General features: G+C 42.8%; 1 protein-coding gene across 1 annotated transcript in view; it reads left to right on the top strand.

The window, feature by feature from the left end:
• The first annotated feature begins 381 nt into the window (after positions 1-381).
• The window catches only part of gsk3ab (glycogen synthase kinase 3 alpha b), a 22881-nt gene continuing 3685 nt past the window's right edge, over positions 382-19577 (top strand). The window contains exons 1-8 of the mRNA XM_048260804.1: positions 382-810; positions 6565-6752; positions 11605-11688; positions 12130-12240; positions 14108-14238; positions 14577-14781; positions 17560-17655; positions 18259-18445. Of these exons, the coding sequence (XP_048116761.1) occupies positions 636-810; positions 6565-6752; positions 11605-11688; positions 12130-12240; positions 14108-14238; positions 14577-14781; positions 17560-17655; positions 18259-18445 (1177 nt within the window). The 5' untranslated portion in view covers positions 382-635. The remainder of the gene's footprint in view (positions 811-6564; positions 6753-11604; positions 11689-12129; positions 12241-14107; positions 14239-14576; positions 14782-17559; positions 17656-18258; positions 18446-19577) is intronic.

The raw sequence follows: 19577 nt of genomic DNA, 5'->3' as shown, positions 1-19577 counted from the left end.
CTGCCTGTCAGTCAGTTGACGAACAATGTTGAGGCTAGAGAATGTTTTGTGTAGGCCAGCTAGCTGTGTTTTGGGCGGCAGTGAACGCGTACAACTTAATCATGAAGTTAATAATGGAACCAAACCCTTAATTGTAATTTAAATTAATCAGAGAAACTATGCGCATAGGCAATCCCCACAGATAGTTTATTATGATCGATTGATTTATTTCAAAGATTATACACCAGAGCGCTCTAGAATCTCTTGGTTGTGTAGGAATGAGCCCTTCTTGGTCACCAATACATCATAAAATCCTATTTGAAACAGTATTGTGCATTTATATATTTTAACGTTAACGAGTTTTTTCCCCGTGACTAGAACATGTCCACACCTTGCAAAAAGCAAATGTAAAGGATAACATAATTTTGAGAACTTCACTACCCACAATCCAGTGTAGTGGGCAACGGCGGTGTGCGTCAGGTCCAACAGATCAGACGGACAGAAGAAAGGGAGGAGACATCCATCCTTAGCTACTAGCTACTCGGTGCAGGGAGGCTTTTAACAATTATTGGATTTTAGTGTAAACTGTGAGAATCCCTTTTTGGCCCAATATAACGACACACTTCCCCCCTGCCCCGACATACTCGCACATAGATATGAGCGGCAGCGGGCGGCCCAGGACCAGCTCGTTTGCTGAGCCACCGGGGGCTCCCGGAGCTGCCGCAGCAGCCGCCGGATCAGCCGTGGCCGGCGGGAGCACCTCAGGAAAGTCCGGGGCTTCGCAGGCCGCAGGGGGGAGTTCATCTGCCTTTGGGAACTTGCGGCTTAGCAGTGAGTCTATTTCATTATGTCAGTAGGAGGGGAACCGGGATAAATGTTAACCTGCAACCTTTAAAAGGACAGTTTATGCTTTTGTTATTTCATTCGCCACTGCTAGGTATTTTAACAAGCTGTACTTGCTTTGCTAACCACGTACGTGTAGCTGTGCTGCTACTGCTAACTAGCTACATGTTTTTGTAAATGGGACAACAGGATCAAGGGTTTTGGTTGTGCGAGAGAAACAAAGTGGAAAGCTAGCATCCATTAGAGAGCACACATCTGTGCCCTGTAGAGATGAAGCGTTAGAAAACCAAGCGTGTGAAATCGGGATCCAATTGTCATTAGGAAAAAATAGGGTAACAGTGTAACATAGCCGACAACATACGGAACAGTAACGGTAATGGTAGCACAACTTGGCTAACAGGCGAGTCGTCGTGTCAGAACAAAGCTCAGTGCGGTGCCTTCGCCCCAAGCTATGAGACGAATCGCGTCAATCTTAACAGTACTACTGTACTACCGAACTACTGTAATTCCGTGTTTGTTTTCAGTTTATATGAAGAACCTTTGTAGAATCCTTAGCTGGTAAACAGCACAGTGGTATCTGTAGCTCGCCAGCGAACAGACCATCCAAAAACTAATATTAGCTGTGCGGCTAGGCAATCTAGTTGGCTCAGCCACTTTTGCTTCTGTCAAGTTGTTTAGAATCTCGTAACGTTATCTATGTGATGTCCATATGTAAACTGACCTTCACAACGTGTGTACGGCAAATACAGTTAGCACATCAGCATTGCTGTCGGAACCAGTAGCGTAATCTTTCTGCAATTTCACAAACTGGATTGATGTGTGGCCCCAGTGTCTAGCTTCTACCTCAAAACTGAGTTATGACTGTATGACTGCCACTGCAGCTTGGGGCTGACCACAGACACTGCTCGTCATGCCCACCTTCAGCCAGTGTTTAACCGTTCGTTACATGTAACTGTATTGGCAGCAATTAAATATGCTTTACATCTGGAAATTGCACCACTTTTCAGCCATTTGTCCTTGAAATATGTGGTGTGTGTTCTGACCAAGGGCTCAGCGCTGGTTAGCGCCCAAGTGCCCTGTGTGGTGCCCTGTGTCTGCATCAGACCGCATATCTGCGCCCAAGTGCCCTGTGTCTTCATAAGTAGTAGTAGTACTAGGCCTTTATTGTCACAGTCACAAGTACCAGTGAAATTAACCATCAGACCACATATCTGCGTCCAAGTGCCCGGTCTGGTGCCCTGTGTCTGCATCAGACCGCATATCTGCGCCCAGGTGCTCCGTCTGGCATCCTGTGCGTTCATGTGTTCTTGCATTGGATGTCTGTGTGCAGCACCTTTATTGTCTATGGGCAACATTTGCAGGCAATCACAGACACCTGTCTGATTTCCAGTCAGAGTCACATGTTCCTCTATTGGCCTCCAGTGATTGCTGCCCCCACCAAGATGGCGTCGCTATTTACGTACGTTCTGGAGCCCAATGCGGTATCTAGCTTTCTAATATCTATGGGTTGGGATTGGAGGATCTATCAGAGCTAGATGGGTTGGGATAGGAGCATCCATCAAAGTGGCTGGACTGTTTTTGATTTACTAGCTGTGTTAAGTGGCTGCTAGACCAGTGGCTAGGCTGGACTGTTTTTGATTCACTAGCTGGGTTAAGTGGCTGCTAGACCATGCTAGTATTGCCATTTGATGGTCTTCCTTACAAGGGGGGACATGGAATAAACCAGCAAGGCAGATTAACTCACAACATTGATTTAGTTAGCCACAAGTAGGTTACCAAATAGTCTATTTGCCTTATTCACCCGGCAGCCAGAACGAGGCTACAGGGTACACTTAACACTACACCTCAGTCCAGCAGATGGTGATAATGCACTCAGTTTGCAAACTGCCAAAAAAACTCACTGAAGAAGAAGAACAGGCCAGCGAACCCTTCTTCTTTTTCGGTGAGCTTTTTGGCAATTTGCAAACGGAGTGCATTACCTCCACCATCTGTTAGGTGTTTAGGTGCGTGTGTGTGTTCCTGCATTGGACATGTGTTTAGGTGGGTGTGTGTTCTTGCATTGGACATGTGTTTAGGTGTGTGTACGTGTGTGTGTGTTTGCATTGGACATGGGTTAGGTGTGTACGTGTGTGTTCTTGCATTGGACATCTGTTTAGGTGTGTGTGTGTGTGTTCTTGCATTGGACATGGGTTTGGTGTGTGTGTGCGTGTGTTTTCGTGTTCTTGCATTGGACATGTGTTTAGGTGTGTATGTGTGTGTTCTTGCATTGGACATCTGTTTAGGTGTGTGTGTGTGTGGGTGTGTGTGTGTGTGTTCTTGCATTGAACATGGGTTTGGTGTGCGTGTGTTTTCGTGTTCTTGCATTGGACATGTGTTTAGGTGTGTATGTGTGTGTTCTTGCATTGGACATCTGTTTAGGTGTGTGTGTGTGTGTGTGTGTGTGTGTGTGTGTGTGTGTTCTTGCATTGGACATGTGTTTAGGTGTGTAAGTTATGTGTGTGTTCTTGCATTGGACATGTGTTTAGGTGTGTGTGTTTGCATTGGACATGGGTTAGGTGTGTGTGTGTGTGTGTGTGTGTGTGTGTTTTTGTGTTCTTGCATTGGACATGTGTTTAGGTGTGTGTGTGTTTTTGCATTGGACATGGGTTAGGTGTGTGTGTGTGTGTGTGTGTGTGTGTGTGTGTTTTCTTGCATTGGACATGTGTTTAGGCGTGTGTGTGTGTGTTCTTGCACTGAACATGGCCCATTGATAGCTGTTGGATGTTGGCGGATGTTGGACGGTGATGATGGATGTTGGTTGGTGGTGTGTGTTCTTGCATTGGACATGTGTTTAGGTGTGTGTGTGTGTGTGTTCTTGCATTGAACATGGCCCATTGATAGCTGTTGGATGTTGGCGGATGTTGGACAGTGATGGATGTTGGTTGGTGGATGTTGGATGATGGTGGATTTTGGGGCATTGAATAATAGTGAGTGTTGGTGTTGTGTGAATGTTAGTGGATGGTGGTCAGGGCTCTACAGTGCGCCCATTTCACTTTCGCATTACGCGACAGTAAAAAATTATGGCGCCGCGAAAGTGCAAAAAAAATATTTAGGCGCACTGGTGCGAATGACTTCTAACCATGTCAGTGTTTGTCTACAAAATACACTGCAACATTGAGAGAAACATTACTGGTGCAAACCATAGAATCATGTTGCGAATGCAGCATAAAAACTACACCTCCCATCAACGTTAGCAGTTTCGCGTTGTGACTCGCTAGTCGCTTCTATCAAATCCAAGAGCGCACTGAAAAAGCGGAAAGTTAGACTAGCCAGCCAAGATGCAAAGATTGAAGAAATTAGTGCTTCTATCCACCGAATTCATCGGATATAGGAGGGACAGGATGAGATTCTGAGAATGCAGTGAGAGAAGGAAAGGTAACCTAACATGCCTTTTAGCCCAGTTGACGTATTGGCTGCAATATGCAAAATATAGCTGTAGCGAACAGGCACAAAAGTAGCCTCCCGTAATACTCCCATTTTATTCAAAGGTAGAACGTTAGTGACAACTCCAGGCTTCCACGCATGCTTGTTTGTTTACACCGAATACAAGCTGAAGTGCAAAACGAAAGTAGGCCTAACGTTTGCCTACTGGCCCATCAATGCAGATATTTCAAATAAAAAATAAAAGGATAAAAAAATATACATCCTTGATAGCCTATGTTGGGTTTTGTGGAAGAGAAAATGGGCTGTTTTAGTAGTAGTATTAGGCAGTATGCAGTCAGATAGGTCACCATGGGCATATTTGGATTAGCTACAGATGGATTCACAAATAAATAAATTAGCCTACATTTGGCAGGATACTTGATAGGCTAAATGCAAATCTGGCAATGTATTATATTACTTTACATCAACAAAATGGAGGAAATTAGAACAGACTGAAAATAAGTAGGCACTAATCTTTAAAATCCTGTTTCCTGTAGCCTAAATGTTGTCAGTCATTCTTAATATTCGCAATTGGTGCACTGGCATGTTTAACTGGCATGTTTAACTGTTGTGGAGTAAGCTGGAGTGTAATGTTAGGTTATGTGTACCGATAAGTTAAGTACAGAACTGACTGTGCGCCCAAATTTTTGTCTGTGTTCCTACATTTTTTAACTTGGGCGCACAAGTGCTCCTGGAAAAAAATGTTAGTGTAGAGCCCTGATGGTGGTGGTGGTGGAGTTAGCCTCCTCCGTTGTGTGGATGGTGGATGTCGGAGGGTGGTGGTGGTGGTGGATAGGGGTGGGCGATATTGACAAAAAATAATATCTCGATATTTTTTGTGATTTTGACGATAACGACAATTAGTCGATATCCTTTAAAAGTCAGTTACTTTACAGCTCATTATTTATGAATAGCATTATTACAATAATAACCAATAACCTAACCTATGACTTTTTAACCAAACCAATGCATTGTCACTCTGACACATTTCCAATTCTGCCCCACTTGTATGTGTGGCAATGACATGGTCTAGCCAGCTACATTACAGAGAATAGATAGGCCTGACAGTTTCCCAAGAGAAAGTCTGAAGCTGAAGTTCCTTTCAAACCTTTACTTAGGTTTCACCAGAGCCCGTCTATGTCCTTATTAGACATTCTCTGGTTTCACTGTAAAACTAAGCAGACCTTACAGAATAGAAACTAATGCATTAGCTTATGGCTAATGTATATGAGAAATCCCATAGTATAATCGATAAAAGTTTATATTTAGAGCGAACTTCAGCCCATTTACAAAAAGGTAACATAAGAAGATTTCTTTGTTTACAACTGACTATTAAAATACTCAAAGGCTAGCCTAATGTTTATATATAATACCGTGACTTGAACTCATCAATGCCACTTGAACGTAGCCGCACAAAATAAACATTAGGCTGCCTGTGACAACGTGGACCATTAGCAATCACGTGACTTGCTCTGATGCAGCCAGGAGCTTCTCTCACATTCACCTCCTGGCTTAGTGAATGTATGGGGGTTCAATGCGTGATTTCGAGTGTTTTCCCCCTAAGTAATTTAAATACTCGATAATGTCAATTTGCACATCGTTAAAACAGCAATCGCGATATTATCGCAGACGATATATATCGCCCACCCCTAGTGTTGGATGGTGGATGTTAGTGTTGTGTGGATGTTGGAGGATGGTGGATGTTGGATGTTAGTGTTGTGTGGATGGTGGATGTTGGATGTTAGTGTTGTGTGGATGTTGGAGGATGGTGGTGGGGTTAGCCTCTGCTCTTATTGTGGATGTTGGATGTTAGTGTTGTGTGGATTTTGGAGGATGGTGGTGGAGTTAGCCTCTGCTCTTATTGTGGATGTTGGTGGATGTTGGATGTTAGTGTTGTGTGGAGGTTGGTGGATGGTCGTTAGAGGATAGTGGATGTTGGAGGATGGTGGTGGGGTTAGCCTCTGCTCTTATTGTAGATGTTGGTGGATGTTGGATGTTAGTGTTGTGTGGAGGTTGGTGGATGGTGGTTAGAGGATAGTGGATGGTGGTGGTGGTGGAGTTAGCCTCTGCTCTTATTTTACTCACTTTGCTCTCTGTTGTCTGCTGCTTGGTGAAGGGGTAAAAGTAACGTGCATTATTACTCATTGCCAGAGTGTCTCGCAGATACAATTCAACTGTGCTTTCGCGAGAACTCTGGATTTCCAGATGCTGAGGAAATGGTAAGAATCTGGAGGTCAGCAGCATTAACGTGTGTGTGTGTGTGTGTGTGTGTGTGTGTAGGAGACAGCAGTAAGGTGACCACAGTAGTGGCAACCCCAGGCCAAGGCCCTGACCGACCACAGGAAGTGAGCTACACAGACATTAAGGTGATCGGCAACGGCTCGTTTGGCGTTGTGTACCAGGCACGCCTTGTTCAGTCTCAGGAGATGGTGGCCATCAAGAAGGTGCTGCAGGACAAGCGCTTTAAGGTTAGTGCTCAGATGGACACACACACACACACACACACACAGAAGTGCTTTAAGGTTAGTGCTCAGATGCGCGCACACACACACACAGAAGTGCTTTAGGGTTAGCACTTAGATACATGCATACACGCACGCACGCACACACACAATCACACACACACACACAGAAGCGCTTTAAGATTAGCACTCAGATACATGCATACATACATGCACGCACACAATCATACACGCACGCACACATACACACAGAAGCGCTTTAAGGTTAGCACTCAGATGCATGCACATGCACGCACGCATACACACACATATACGGAATCAACACACGCACACTAGGGCTGAGCGATATGCGAGATCATGATAAAAACATCACAGTTGAAGAAGACATGACTGCAACACACACCCCTCCAACCCCAGCAACCCCAGCAGCTGCGATCCTCACAGATACAGCCCCTTGAGCTCTCAGTCAGGGCTCGAAATTAGCACCCGCCAAGCGCCCATGGCGAGTACATGTTTGTATTGGCGGCTGAATTATGGCAGGGACTGCGCCACTTTGGCATGTGGAAAACAGCTGCTTATCAACTGCGAGAATAAGCTACTTCAGTCTGTCATGTTAAACTAGCTTGCCATATCAACTCCGCTTCGCATCGGTGTTCTGTTCACCCAATGTTGACATAGTCAGGATTTATTATCAAGTAATGACCCGTGGACAATACATTTTATTAGGCTATAGAATATATTTTTTTTTTAATAAAATGATATAAAAATTCATAACTTAATTATCGGCATCGGCAGATATGGACATTTCTTCCGATGTGCCTGGCCGATAAGGTGACCTGTTAATTATGCACACACAAAGCAAATGTTTATGTTACTATGAGCGCCAACAACATACTTCAACATGTTGGCTTTGTGGCAGTATTTCCAAATTCCGGAAACTGATGTGAGGAGGGGTAAAACGTTAACGTTACCAATTTAATTACACTTAAGAGCCATCATCCTGAACTCTACAGAGCACTAAGCCAGAAAAAACGGCACCAGCTAAAACCGTGACGACGCATTGCTAAGCTCTTATTTACAATGTTGGCTATGAGTTTCTAAAGTGTGTAACGTTAGAAAGCTAGCGTGAGTTTCATAAAGTCCAGAAGGAAGGCTTGCTGTAAAGTTACTAACCTACGTGTTGTAGGTCTTATTCATTTTACTCTACAGACTGACATTTCAAGTTTACAGGGTTACAGCTGCATTTCTGTTCATTTGAGAACAATGTGTCATATTGTCAACAACACAGTTCTTGGGGACTGTCTTGTAGGCTACTGTTCAAGTATGACATTTACATGTTTATGTGAAAATATTAGGCTACTTAATAAATGTGCCATATTTGAAATAATTTAAATATTTTTTATGAGTGAATGTCTATTTCTAAAATGATAGTGTTGAATCAAAGTAAAGTTTTTAATGTCCTGTATCGACAGCAAGTAGCCTACACTATCATAATAACAGGTTAATTGTAGTAGGCTAGAGGAGAGAATTTTCAATTAATAAAAATTAGAGGTGTATATCGGCATCGGCCAGAATATCGGCATATTGGATATCGGCTAAAATTCTATATTGTGCATCCCTAACAGGTACTTGCCAAAACGAGAAAAGGAAACTTCACAAGTCTTACAAGTTTTTGGTTACCCTTTCATGCATCTGCTGAGAAAACAACTAGATTGCCAATATTATTGAAAGTTTCGGATGTTGCCTAGAAACTTAGCCTATAACTTGCTTACTTTCACTTTAATGATGGCAAACAAACTACTCACGGAATGATATGAAATGATATGAGAAAACCCATTGCCACTGTCATTATATTTTTGCAACAGTCATTATAGCAAATATCCTTGATTACTGACCAAGATACAGCAACGTAATAATAATAACTAGAAATGCAATCCCAAGGAATTACCAGTGCATGAAAATGCTAAAGTTGTGATGTAAAATATCATGTATAGTTAAAACAGATAATACAGAGATGGTTACTACGGTGATGCTAGGATAGACATGGTGGTTGCATAGCTTAATAAAAGTTGATAGTTTAAAAATAGACTGTTTAAAAGCTGAATGTAGATAGTTTAAAAGTTGTTGATAGACAGTAGATAGTTTAAAAGTTGTTGATAGACAGCTAGTTTAATAGATAGTTTAATAATAGTTTAAAAGTAGACCGTTTAAAAGTTGAAGGTAAATAGTTTAAAAGTTGTTGAAAGACTGGAAGTTTAATGAATATTGATATTCAAATAGTTTAATGGCTGTGTATAGTTAGATATTTGACGGTAACTGAAAGTTGGAATGGCTCTAATGTTTGCTAGCAGTTATGCTAAGATTTTTAACTATGCTAACCATGTTACTTAGCTAATGTTTTATAGCAGTGCTAACATGCTAACCATGCTACTTAGCTAACGTTTTTTAGCAGTTTAATGAATGTTGATATTCAAATAGTTTAATGGCTGTGTATAGGTAGATATTTGACGATAACTGAAAGTTGGAATGGCTCTAATGTTTGCTAGCAGTTATGCTAAGATTTTTAACTATGCTAACCATGCTACTTAGCTAATGTTTTATAGCAGTGTTAGCAATGCTAACATGTTAACCATGTTACTTAACTAACGTTTTCTAGCAGTTTTGCTAAACATGCTAACATGCTAACCATGCTAACTAGCTACAGTGGGTAGGAGTCATAGTTGATGACAAGTGTTGACATAGTTGATGACCAGTTAAAAGTTGTTGATAGACAGCTAGTTTAATAGATAGTTTAATAATAGTTTAAAAGTAGACTGTTTAAAAGTTGAATGTATATAGTTTAAAAGTTGTTGATAGACAGCTAGTTTAATAGATAGATAGTTTAATGATAGTTTAAAAGTAGACCGTTTAAAAGTTGAATGTAAAAAGTTCAGTAGTTTAATGGGTGACATTGTTTAACAGTGGATTATTGTAGTGTGGACTTTTATTTTGAAACAGTTTTGGGCAGAGAAAACAGTTGAATAGGATGTGTAGTCTTAATTGACCCAGATTGTATGCTTAAAGCAGAGAGGGTTCAAGCGGAGCGAGAGGCGCAAACGTTCGACAATTTCCGCGTTCGATTATTGCAAGGGGGAGGGGGGGAAATCCCCCTTTATGCAGACCAGAGTGAGCCCTTGCTGCACTAATGTCAATGGAGACTTGTGGAATTTTACCAATAAATTGGTCATTTTGTCTTTCTGGATTTGTTGAGGGTTTTTTGGAAAATTGTGTCATCATCTGTAAGTGTTTGGGATCACTTCAAGCCTAATAGTGAATTTTTTTAGTGTTCGAATTTGTAATAAAATAACTTAATATTAGACCATGCTGCTGCCAGTTACTGTCCGGTTGTTAGCATGCTAGCTAGCCTCTTAGCTAAGGTAACATTTTAAACGGAGAAGTGTAATTTCTTTGAAATGACAACTAGCTGAATAACACTACTGACATTAGTTAAAGTGGATAGTTTATACTCAATGAATTTGCAACAGTATATTAAGTTTAAAAAGTCCTTCAACTACTAGTCACTTGTTAGCGCATAGCTGTATTGCCATAGCTACTACCATCCACTTGTATAGCATTTTAAGCTAGCGTTAGCTAGCTAGCTAGCTCGGTTCACATGACTAATTAAATGGCCTGAACACCTGCCATAGGATTCTAATTACCTAATGGCCGTATTATGATGTCATAATCTGCAATGTTAAGTCTATGGGGATCTTTAAAAAGTTTTTCTTTTAATAGTTTAAAAAGTATAAAAGTTTCAAAGTTGAAAAGACATAGCAACCCGATCTGTTTGAAGACCTACGTTACAAAGTTTGAATGACGTTTCTAAGTTAAACTGTTCAAGAGAAATTGCGTACTTGAAAATGCACTGTACTGTTCTTCCTAGGCAACTTCTTATTATTCCGCTTACCACTTTTAATATTTATTTATATAGCACTTTTCAAGCATTTTCTATGCACAAAGTGCAACAAAAGTGCTTCACACACAAGACACAAACAAACAAACAAATAACAAAAATGCTGAGCGGCGTAATCGCCAGCGTACCCGTGACACGTGAAACATGAAACACAACATGTGAAACATATGGACAACAAACAAACAAAAAACAAATAATAAAATAAATAATTAATAAGACATTTTAAAAAGAAAACTCATGTTAATTTAGTCCAGTTGGTTGCATCTAGTTAACCGGCTGAATAGTCCAATGGCAATGATGAAGGCGCACAGCTGTGTCCAACCCGGAGGATATGTAATCCGTTCGCTTCGCTTCAACTTGATTATAGGCTACACAATTATTTGACTCGTTCATTTGAATGGAACTTGCAGCGGAACTTACGAACTTCAATCTGCAGCGTTCTGAAAAGCTGTATAATTGACTACTTTAAAAATAGTTATGAAAAGCATTGTTTAGTTTAAAAATAGTTATGAAAAGCATTGTTTAGTTTGTTTACTTTGGCCGGTAAAAACTGTAACTGACAAAAGTATTGTTCTATGTCCCTGTTTCTCTTTCTCTCCCTCTCTCCATCTCTCCCTCCTTCCCTCTCTCTCTCCATCTCTCCCTCCCTCTCTCTCTTTCTCCTTCCCTCTCTCCCTCCCTCTCTCCCCCTCTCTCTCTCCCCCTCTCCCCCTCTCTCTCTCCCTCTCTCTCCATCTGCCCCTCTCTCTCTCCTTCCCTCTCTCTCTGCATCTCTCCCTCTTTCTCTCTCCCTCCCTCCCTCTCTCTCTCCCTCTCTCTCCATCTCTTCCTCTCTCTTTCTCCCTCTCTCTCTATCCTTCCCTCTCTCCCTCTCCCTCACACCCTCCCTCTCTGTCCCTCTTCTAGAACCGTGAGCTGCAGATCATGCGGAAGCTGGATCACTGTAACATTGTCAGGCTACGCTACTTCTTCTACTCCAGTGGAGAGAAGGTGCCCGAGTCTCTTCCTCCCTCTCGCTTTTTCACTTTATTTATTTCTCTCCTTTTGATATAGTGTTATGTGGTGATAATGTAGTGATAATGTGGGGTTGATGGACTGTACTAATGTGGGGTTGATGGGCTGTACTAATGTGGTGATATTGTGGGGTTGATGGGCTGTACTAATGTGGTGATATTGTGGGGTTGATGGGCTGTACTAATGTGGTGATATTGTGGGGTTGATGGGCTGTACTAATGTGGGGCTGTACTAATGTAGTGATAATGTGGGGCTGTACTAATGTAGTGATAATGTGGGGTTGATGGGCTGTACTAATGTGGTGATAATGTGGGGTTGATGGGCTGTACTAATGTGGTGATAATGTGGGGTTGATGGATAGTAGAGCAGTGCTGGCAAGGGAGAGTGTGAACTGAGCATGCTCTGTTCCCTCTGCAGAAGGACGAAGTGTATCTGAACCTGGTTCTGGACTTTGTGCCGGAGACAGTCTATCGTGTGGCCCGGCACTTCAACAAGGCCAAGACCACCATCCCCATCATCTACGTCAAGGTACAGATCTCTCTCTCTCTCTCTCTCTCTCCCCCCCCTCTGCTTTCAATCTCTTCTCTCTTTTTCTCTCTCAGTGCAGAAATTGTTGTATGAGGAGGACTTGGGTTGGACAGCAGTTGCATGTTCCATTGTAAGCAGTGTTGGGGAAGTTACTTTTAAAAAGTAGTGTTTGCTTGTTACTCGTTACTTCTCAAAAAAGTAACCCGTTACTTTACTTAGTTACCCTCTATGTTAGTAACGTAAAAGTAACGTGTTACGTTACTCGTTACTTTTACGTTAGTTTTATGTTGCTTGACTTTGGGCAGAACCAAATATCTGTTCCAAAATGTGTAGGCCTACATAAAGTTCTACTATGGAGAGCATAACCGGTATTTCTTTTGTGCTCTTTATTATAAAAATGCCACAAACAGAGCACTTGACAATAAAACATTGTGCTATTATAGGCTTCAACACCACCACTAAAGTAACCTAGAAATCTAGACGCACCCTAGCAAATTACATTTGCTGCCAGGGCTAGTCTAGCAACTCTCCGTTGGCTTGTGTGCTGGAAAAATTAAACTTCTATCAGGCCAATCAAATCGTGTATAGAGACGTTAGGCGGGCTTAACATAATGATTGATGGCAGAGTTGCAACGGTTTGGCTTGAATTCCCTGCTACTTGAAAACAAAGAAGATGGATGTTGCTATTGGCGAACAGCATGACACGAGTTAAGCTTCTTTTAAGTTGCTAAGTTCGGCTGGCACCCAGGCTAGCGTTACACTACTTTTTACCCGAAAAAGTAGTTATGTTACTGTAACGCATTACACACAACACTGATTGTAAGGAATGCAAATTCTTTGGGATATGATCGGCAGTTTCTTTCTGTTGAGCCCGGAGGGTCTGAGTTTCAGCAGGATACCTCCTTTCCACAAAGATCTGTTTTAAAAGGAGAATTTCGGCAATTTTTTAACATAGATCTCCGTTTCTCGAGGTCAGTACTGTCAGTACGAAATAAAATGGAAAATAAATCAGTGCTACCTAGCTTGAGTTGCTGCACCCAACATCTAGAGCAACCAGGCAGTGGTACTCTCTGGGGTCATGGCAAACATCCGTTTGGACTAGACTTAGGATGTTGGAGGTCTTTTTATAAGGCCCTAATAGAGAAGCAAACAGCCAACTTACAATGGAGGCTGGTTCACGAGGCCATAGCTACAGACAGACACGTGGTGCATCCTAAGACAGCAGTTGGGACGGAGTGTTCTTTCTGTGGGGTTGAGTGAATGGTTGACCACTGTTAGTTTATTGGAAGCTTTTGAAGGGGTGGTTGAAAAAGCTAGGAGTAGCTTTTTTCACATGGAGGTGAAGAGGAGAAGGGAGATATGTTTCACCAACTTCATATTGGGTTCAGCAAAACTGGCCTTTGAAATACGAGAAGGAATAAGATGCTGGGGACGGGTTCAGTTGACCCTGTGGAGGTCGTAAAGGGAATGGGGACTGGTTGAATCAAAATCTGTCTCTCTCTCGCTCCCCACCTCTCTCATTCTGTATCTCCTCATCTCCCTCCTCTTTCTCTCTCTCTTTGTTTATCCCTCCATCTTTCTCTTTCCTCCATCTCTGTCTCCCTCTCTCCCTCCATCTCACTCTTTCCTCCATCTCTCGCTCTCTCTCTCTATCCCCCATCTCTCGCTCTCTCTCTCTATCCCCCATCTCTCTCTCTCTCTCTCTATCCCCCATCTCTCTCTCTCTCCCTCTCTATACTTCCATCTCTCGCTCTCTTTCCCTCCATCTGTCTCTCTCTGTCTCCTGCAGGTGTATATGTACCAGTTGTTCTCTCTTCATCTCCTGCAGGTGTATATTTACCAGTTGTTCTCTCTCCGTCTCCTGCAGGTATATATGTACCAGTTGTTCCGCAGTCTAGCGTACATTCACTCCCAGGGCGTGTGCCACCGCGACATCAAACCCCAGAACCTCCTCGTGGACCCTGACACCGCCGTGCTCAAACTCTGTGACTTCGGCAGGTCAGTGTGTGTGTGTGTGTGTGTGTGTGTGTGTGTGTGTGTGTGTGTGTGTGTGTGTGTGTGTGTGAGGGAGACCCCGACACCGCCGTGCTCAAACTCTGCCACTTCAGCAGGTCAGTGTGTGTGTGTGTGAGAGAGAGAGACCCCGACACCACCATGCTCAAACTCTACTACTTCGCATAAATTTCAACGTTGATTGACACTGCATACAACAACAACTTGAGGAACGATTTGACATTTGACAACCACAGAAACCCTGACAGCCAGTATTGTTAGTGTCTTTAGAGTTCTGGGTGTGGACGAGCCCCCCTCCCCACTGACCTGTTGTGTGTGTGCAGTGCCAAGCAGCTGGTGCGTGGTGAGCCCAATGTGTCGTACATCTGCTCTCGGTACTACCGAGCACCTGAGCTCATCTTCGGTGCCACGGACTACACGGCCAACATCGACGTCTGGTCTGCGGGCTGCGTGCTGGCGGAGCTTCTGCTCGGGCAGCCCATCTTCCCAGGGGACAGCGGCGTCGACCAGCTGGTGGAGATCATCAAGGTGGGACACATGAGCATACACACACACACATACATGCCTGTAAAACCCATGGGTATTTATTTGCTTCAGTAGCAACAAGTGTCTATATGGGCCAGGCCTTTAATCCCTTTCACACAAAACCTTGATGGGAAATACTATCAAATTGATTACGGCACAAATAATTGAGGAATAGATACATATCCGGACTTTACCTGAGACAAACCAGGGGGATGTCTGGACCCGCAAGCACCTGTAGTGACTTTACTGACCAGTGTCCATATATACCTGATAGGATGACCGTTTCCGCAGTCCTAAAAAGCGCCCATATATACCTGATAGGATGGCCGTTTTCATAACCTTAGTGTGTAACTCCACTTATGTTTTTTTTGTTGTTGTTGGATTGTCATGATGGTCAAATAAAATCTAGAATGTTACATGTACACTGTATTGATGTAGGCTAAATGATCAATTTTGGTTCTATTTTGGTGTTTAAGAGACAGTGTACAAGTCTGGGATAAACCCAGCTTCACGGCTTGGAGATAACCATTATAGGTAGCCCGCTTATTGCTGTAACTTCGTTAGGGGGTATTCACAACTGCCTTGTTTAGTTTGTTTGAAACAAGCAATCGAACCCGGGTGCAAGCGAACTGAGACCCAGCTGAAAAGGTCTTTTTGGACGTAACAGGCTCCCGTTCCCATTAGCACTAATGTTTTGTTCTTTCCTGCAACACATCTGCTGTAGTGTTCATTTTGTTACCTATTTTTAATTTAGTCTTAGTCTTGTGACGAAATGTCCTTTTTAGTCTTTGTCATATTTAGTCATTCAAATATCATTTTTGTTAGTCAAGTTTTAGTCGACTAAAAGTCTTGTCATTTTAGTCTAGTTTTAGTTAAAAGGAAACTAAAGGTATCTTAGTCAAGTTTTAGTCAAAACATTTTTTTTTTTTTTTACCAAATTATTTCTGATTACCATTTCAGTCAAATAGTGTTTCACACATCTCAATTTTCCAACAATATTGTGTGTCCACAGGGCTAGTTCGTCTGTTATAATTACTCATTCTGATTTTTTGTCAGTCAGTATGTTTACATGACCAGGTAAGTCGAGCTAGTTATAGCTCGGCTGGAATTTGACCATAGACAGTAAAAGATTTGACTGGACCACTGTCATGATCTTCGTAGACCCAAATTTTAATGTTTTACTCCGCCATGCTAGATGGCAATATGCGCCCAAACGAAACACATTCCCCAAACTTTACGTCTTAGCTAACTTGCTAGCAAACTTTCCATATTAGCTTACTTGCTAGCAAACTTTGCATCATCAGTGAAGCTAGTTAAATAGTTGACATTACTTGCTGAACATTTTCGTATGGACATTCTGGGGGATGTTAATTCGTATATGTATGAGAGAAGCTTCAACTTATGGGTATGTAGCGTTGTGGCATAAAGCTTAGGTAGTTAGCTTGCTAACTCTGGCAGAAATCTCCAGTGTTCTTGTTCCATGTAGTTTCATGTTGCAGCCACAGGGTTGCAGCAACAGCACGTAGACTAGCCTACAGGAAAGCTGCTGTGCATGAACTCATTCGGAATATTTTGAAAACGTAACAGCTAGATATTCTGTCTTCTCATTTTGTAGACGAAAATATAGAGATATTTTATCTTAGTTTTTATTTCATGCAAAACATTTTAGTTTCGTCTTTTTTGGTCAACAATAATGCATCTTAAGATGGTCTTAGTCAGTGTTTCAGGACATTAGTGCAGTCTCGTCATCGTCTCCTCTTAGTCATGGAGAAAAAGGTCGTTGACTAACATAATTCCTCTCGTCTCGTCTGACGAAATTAACACTAATCTGCTGTTAGCATGCCATGCTAGGTCGCACATTAGCATGCCATGCTAGGTCGCACATTAGCATGCCATGGTAGGCGCACATTAGCATGCCATGGTAGGCGCACATTAGAGCTCTCATTCGTAGCTTTCTTGCAGCACATCTTCATCGTTGCGTCGTTGAATTATAAGCATCGTGTGGTAAATCTGATGTTCTATTGAACGCTCTTGCTGCTCAAAATGTTCTGCAAACGTTTGTAGCTCTATAAACCAAATCAATAACAGGACAACGAGTGCAGCATGCAAGATCTGCAAGATTGTTTACCTTCACTTTGGGATTCCCTCTTTACCCCGCCCCAGACCAATGATTGTACGGTCTTTGCACACCATGTGATTTTGTTAACATATTCTTGGCCTGTTGCAAAAAGTGTAATGTGAAAATGTACCGCACCAAACCAAAAAAATAAACATTGTATTTGGTCCGGACCAAAGAAAGTGAACAAAAGGACTTTCTTGGTGTGAATACCCCCTTACTGTTAACTGAGTAGTCATTACAGGTCAAACAGAAGCAAACTACATTACTGTCAGTAAACGGATGACCTTAAAGGTTGTATCAGCGATGGCGGGGTAATGTAACTTCTGTTGACGTTCAAACAAAACAGAGCTAGCTCGCTACTCCCTTTTTTTACTCCGCCTTTTTTGAGCCTGCAATCGCTGATACAACCTTTGATATTACAAAAAGTAAGCCTTGGGTATTGATAAGAAAATCAGCTCATGTTCGACAAACACAGATTATAATAATAATGTGAGTGTGTTGACTGACTTTACAACATTTCAAACAATGTTTAATTACAAACAATTCATCTGTAATTCAGCCTTTGCCATGCACTGTATAATTCCGTTCTTGGTCTGCTAAATGGATAAATGGGAATTTTGGTCTGCTAAATGGAAAACTGTAAAATGTAATGTGTGTTCCAGGTGCTTGGGACCCCCACCAGAGAGCAGATCCGAGAGATGAACCCCAACTACACAGAGTTCAAGTTCCCCCAGATCAAAGCCCACCCCTGGACCAAGGTAGGTCACACACACACACCTTGCATTTCATTTGCTTAGATTTTGTATACAGACACACACACACTCCTCTACTCCTAAAGGCTGATTTATGCTCCTGCGTCGAATCAACGCCGTACCCCCCCCAGACCCCACTGCGTCACCGCGAACCCCCTCCTAGCCGTCCACTGTAGCTCGACGTGCACCTCCAAAAATGTGTAACCTTGCGTCAGCGACGCAGACTGCAAGGACTGTGATTGGTCAACTCGTCCTGTGAGTTGATAACTGGTGTTTAAAGCAGCCTACTGTGGGGAGTTAGCAACACGCTAGTTCACTGACTAAACTCAGACATATTTTGGTTACAATGACGGGATTATGTCTGTAACGTAACCTCAGACTTATTTTCTGGTTACAATAACTAGGTCAATGGAATTTACTGTGTCTATTTCTCAATACTTTTTACAAAATCTAAGCAAGAAATAGACCAAACAAATAAGATTAATATTTCAGCACGACAGCTCTCACCCCCACCACACACGCACACACACACACACACACACACACACACATACATACACACACACACACACACACTAAACTAACCTCTGACCTTTCTCTCTGTCTCAGGTGTTTAAACCACGCACACCTCCGGAAGCGATCGCTCTGTGCAGCCGTCTGCTGGAGTACACGCCTGTGTCACGTCTGTCGCCCCTGGAGGCCTGTAGCCACGGCTTCTTCAATGAGCTCCGCCTTCCCAACACACGCCTGCCCAGCGGCCGAGACCTGCCACACCTCTTCAACTTCAGCCCCGTGGGTTAGTCACACACACACACACACACACACACACACACGTACGTTTATGCCGTGCTGAGGGGCCGTCTATATGACACTGTTTTTTTTTTAAACCGGTGAATTTATGTTATCGATTAGGACGCCGGCATTTTAGGAGGCTGTAACTGATTTGAGTGGTGGTGCAGTATAAACAGTATAAGACATATAGTGCAGTGTAGACAGTAGCATACAGTTAAGAAAGTGGCATGGTTTACAGTAATATAATTAAGCAGTTAGCCACTCGAGTCGGTTACACTGATTTTGGAACAGTTAAAGGGTGCGTGGTTAGGCATGACGCGCTAGCGGAGTGTATGTGTGTGTGTGTGCTAGCGGAGTGCCTAAAACCCCCCTTAGCGGTTCTAAATTCAGGGTTATTGCTTTTCTAAAACGGTTACTACATATACCTGGCAGGATTACATTTGCAACTTCCTGTTAGTGACTCAGGAAAACGACTCGGAACCCACCTTGGGAGGAGAGATGGAACGCAGCATTATGTATGCGAAGGTCACACACACACACACACACACACACACACACACACACACATACACGGTGTGCTGAAACATTCTTTATCTATCCACCTGTGGCCCTACACACACACACAAACACATGGGGATACACACACACACACACACACACACACGGTGTGCTGAAACATTCTTTATCTATCCACCTGTGGCCCTACACACACACACAAACACATGGGGATACACACACACACACACACACACACGGTGTGCTGAAACATTCTTTATCTATCCACCTGTGGCCCTACACACACACACAAACACATGGGGATACACACACACACACACACACACACGGTGTGCTGAAACATTCTTTATCTATCCACCTGTGGCCCTACACACACACACATAAACACATGGACACACACACACACACACACACACACACACGGTGTGCTGAAACATTGTTTATCTATCCCTTCACACCCTTGTTTAATAAGGTGGGGTAGTTCATGGCTGTATCCATGGCAGCAGCTGCTGGTGTGTGCATGTGTGTGCGTGTGTGCATGTGTATATGTGCGAGCGTGTGTGTGTGCGAGCGTGTGTGTGTGTGTGTGTGTGTGTGTGTGTGTGTGTGTGCATGTGTAT

This window comes from Alosa alosa, chromosome 13 (genome assembly GCF_017589495.1).
Source record: "Alosa alosa isolate M-15738 ecotype Scorff River chromosome 13, AALO_Geno_1.1, whole genome shotgun sequence".
Taxonomy (NCBI): domain Eukaryota; kingdom Metazoa; phylum Chordata; class Actinopteri; order Clupeiformes; family Clupeidae; genus Alosa; species Alosa alosa.
The sequence above is the reverse complement of the archived record's forward strand: the minus strand, read 5'-3'. Positions and strand labels throughout refer to the sequence as shown.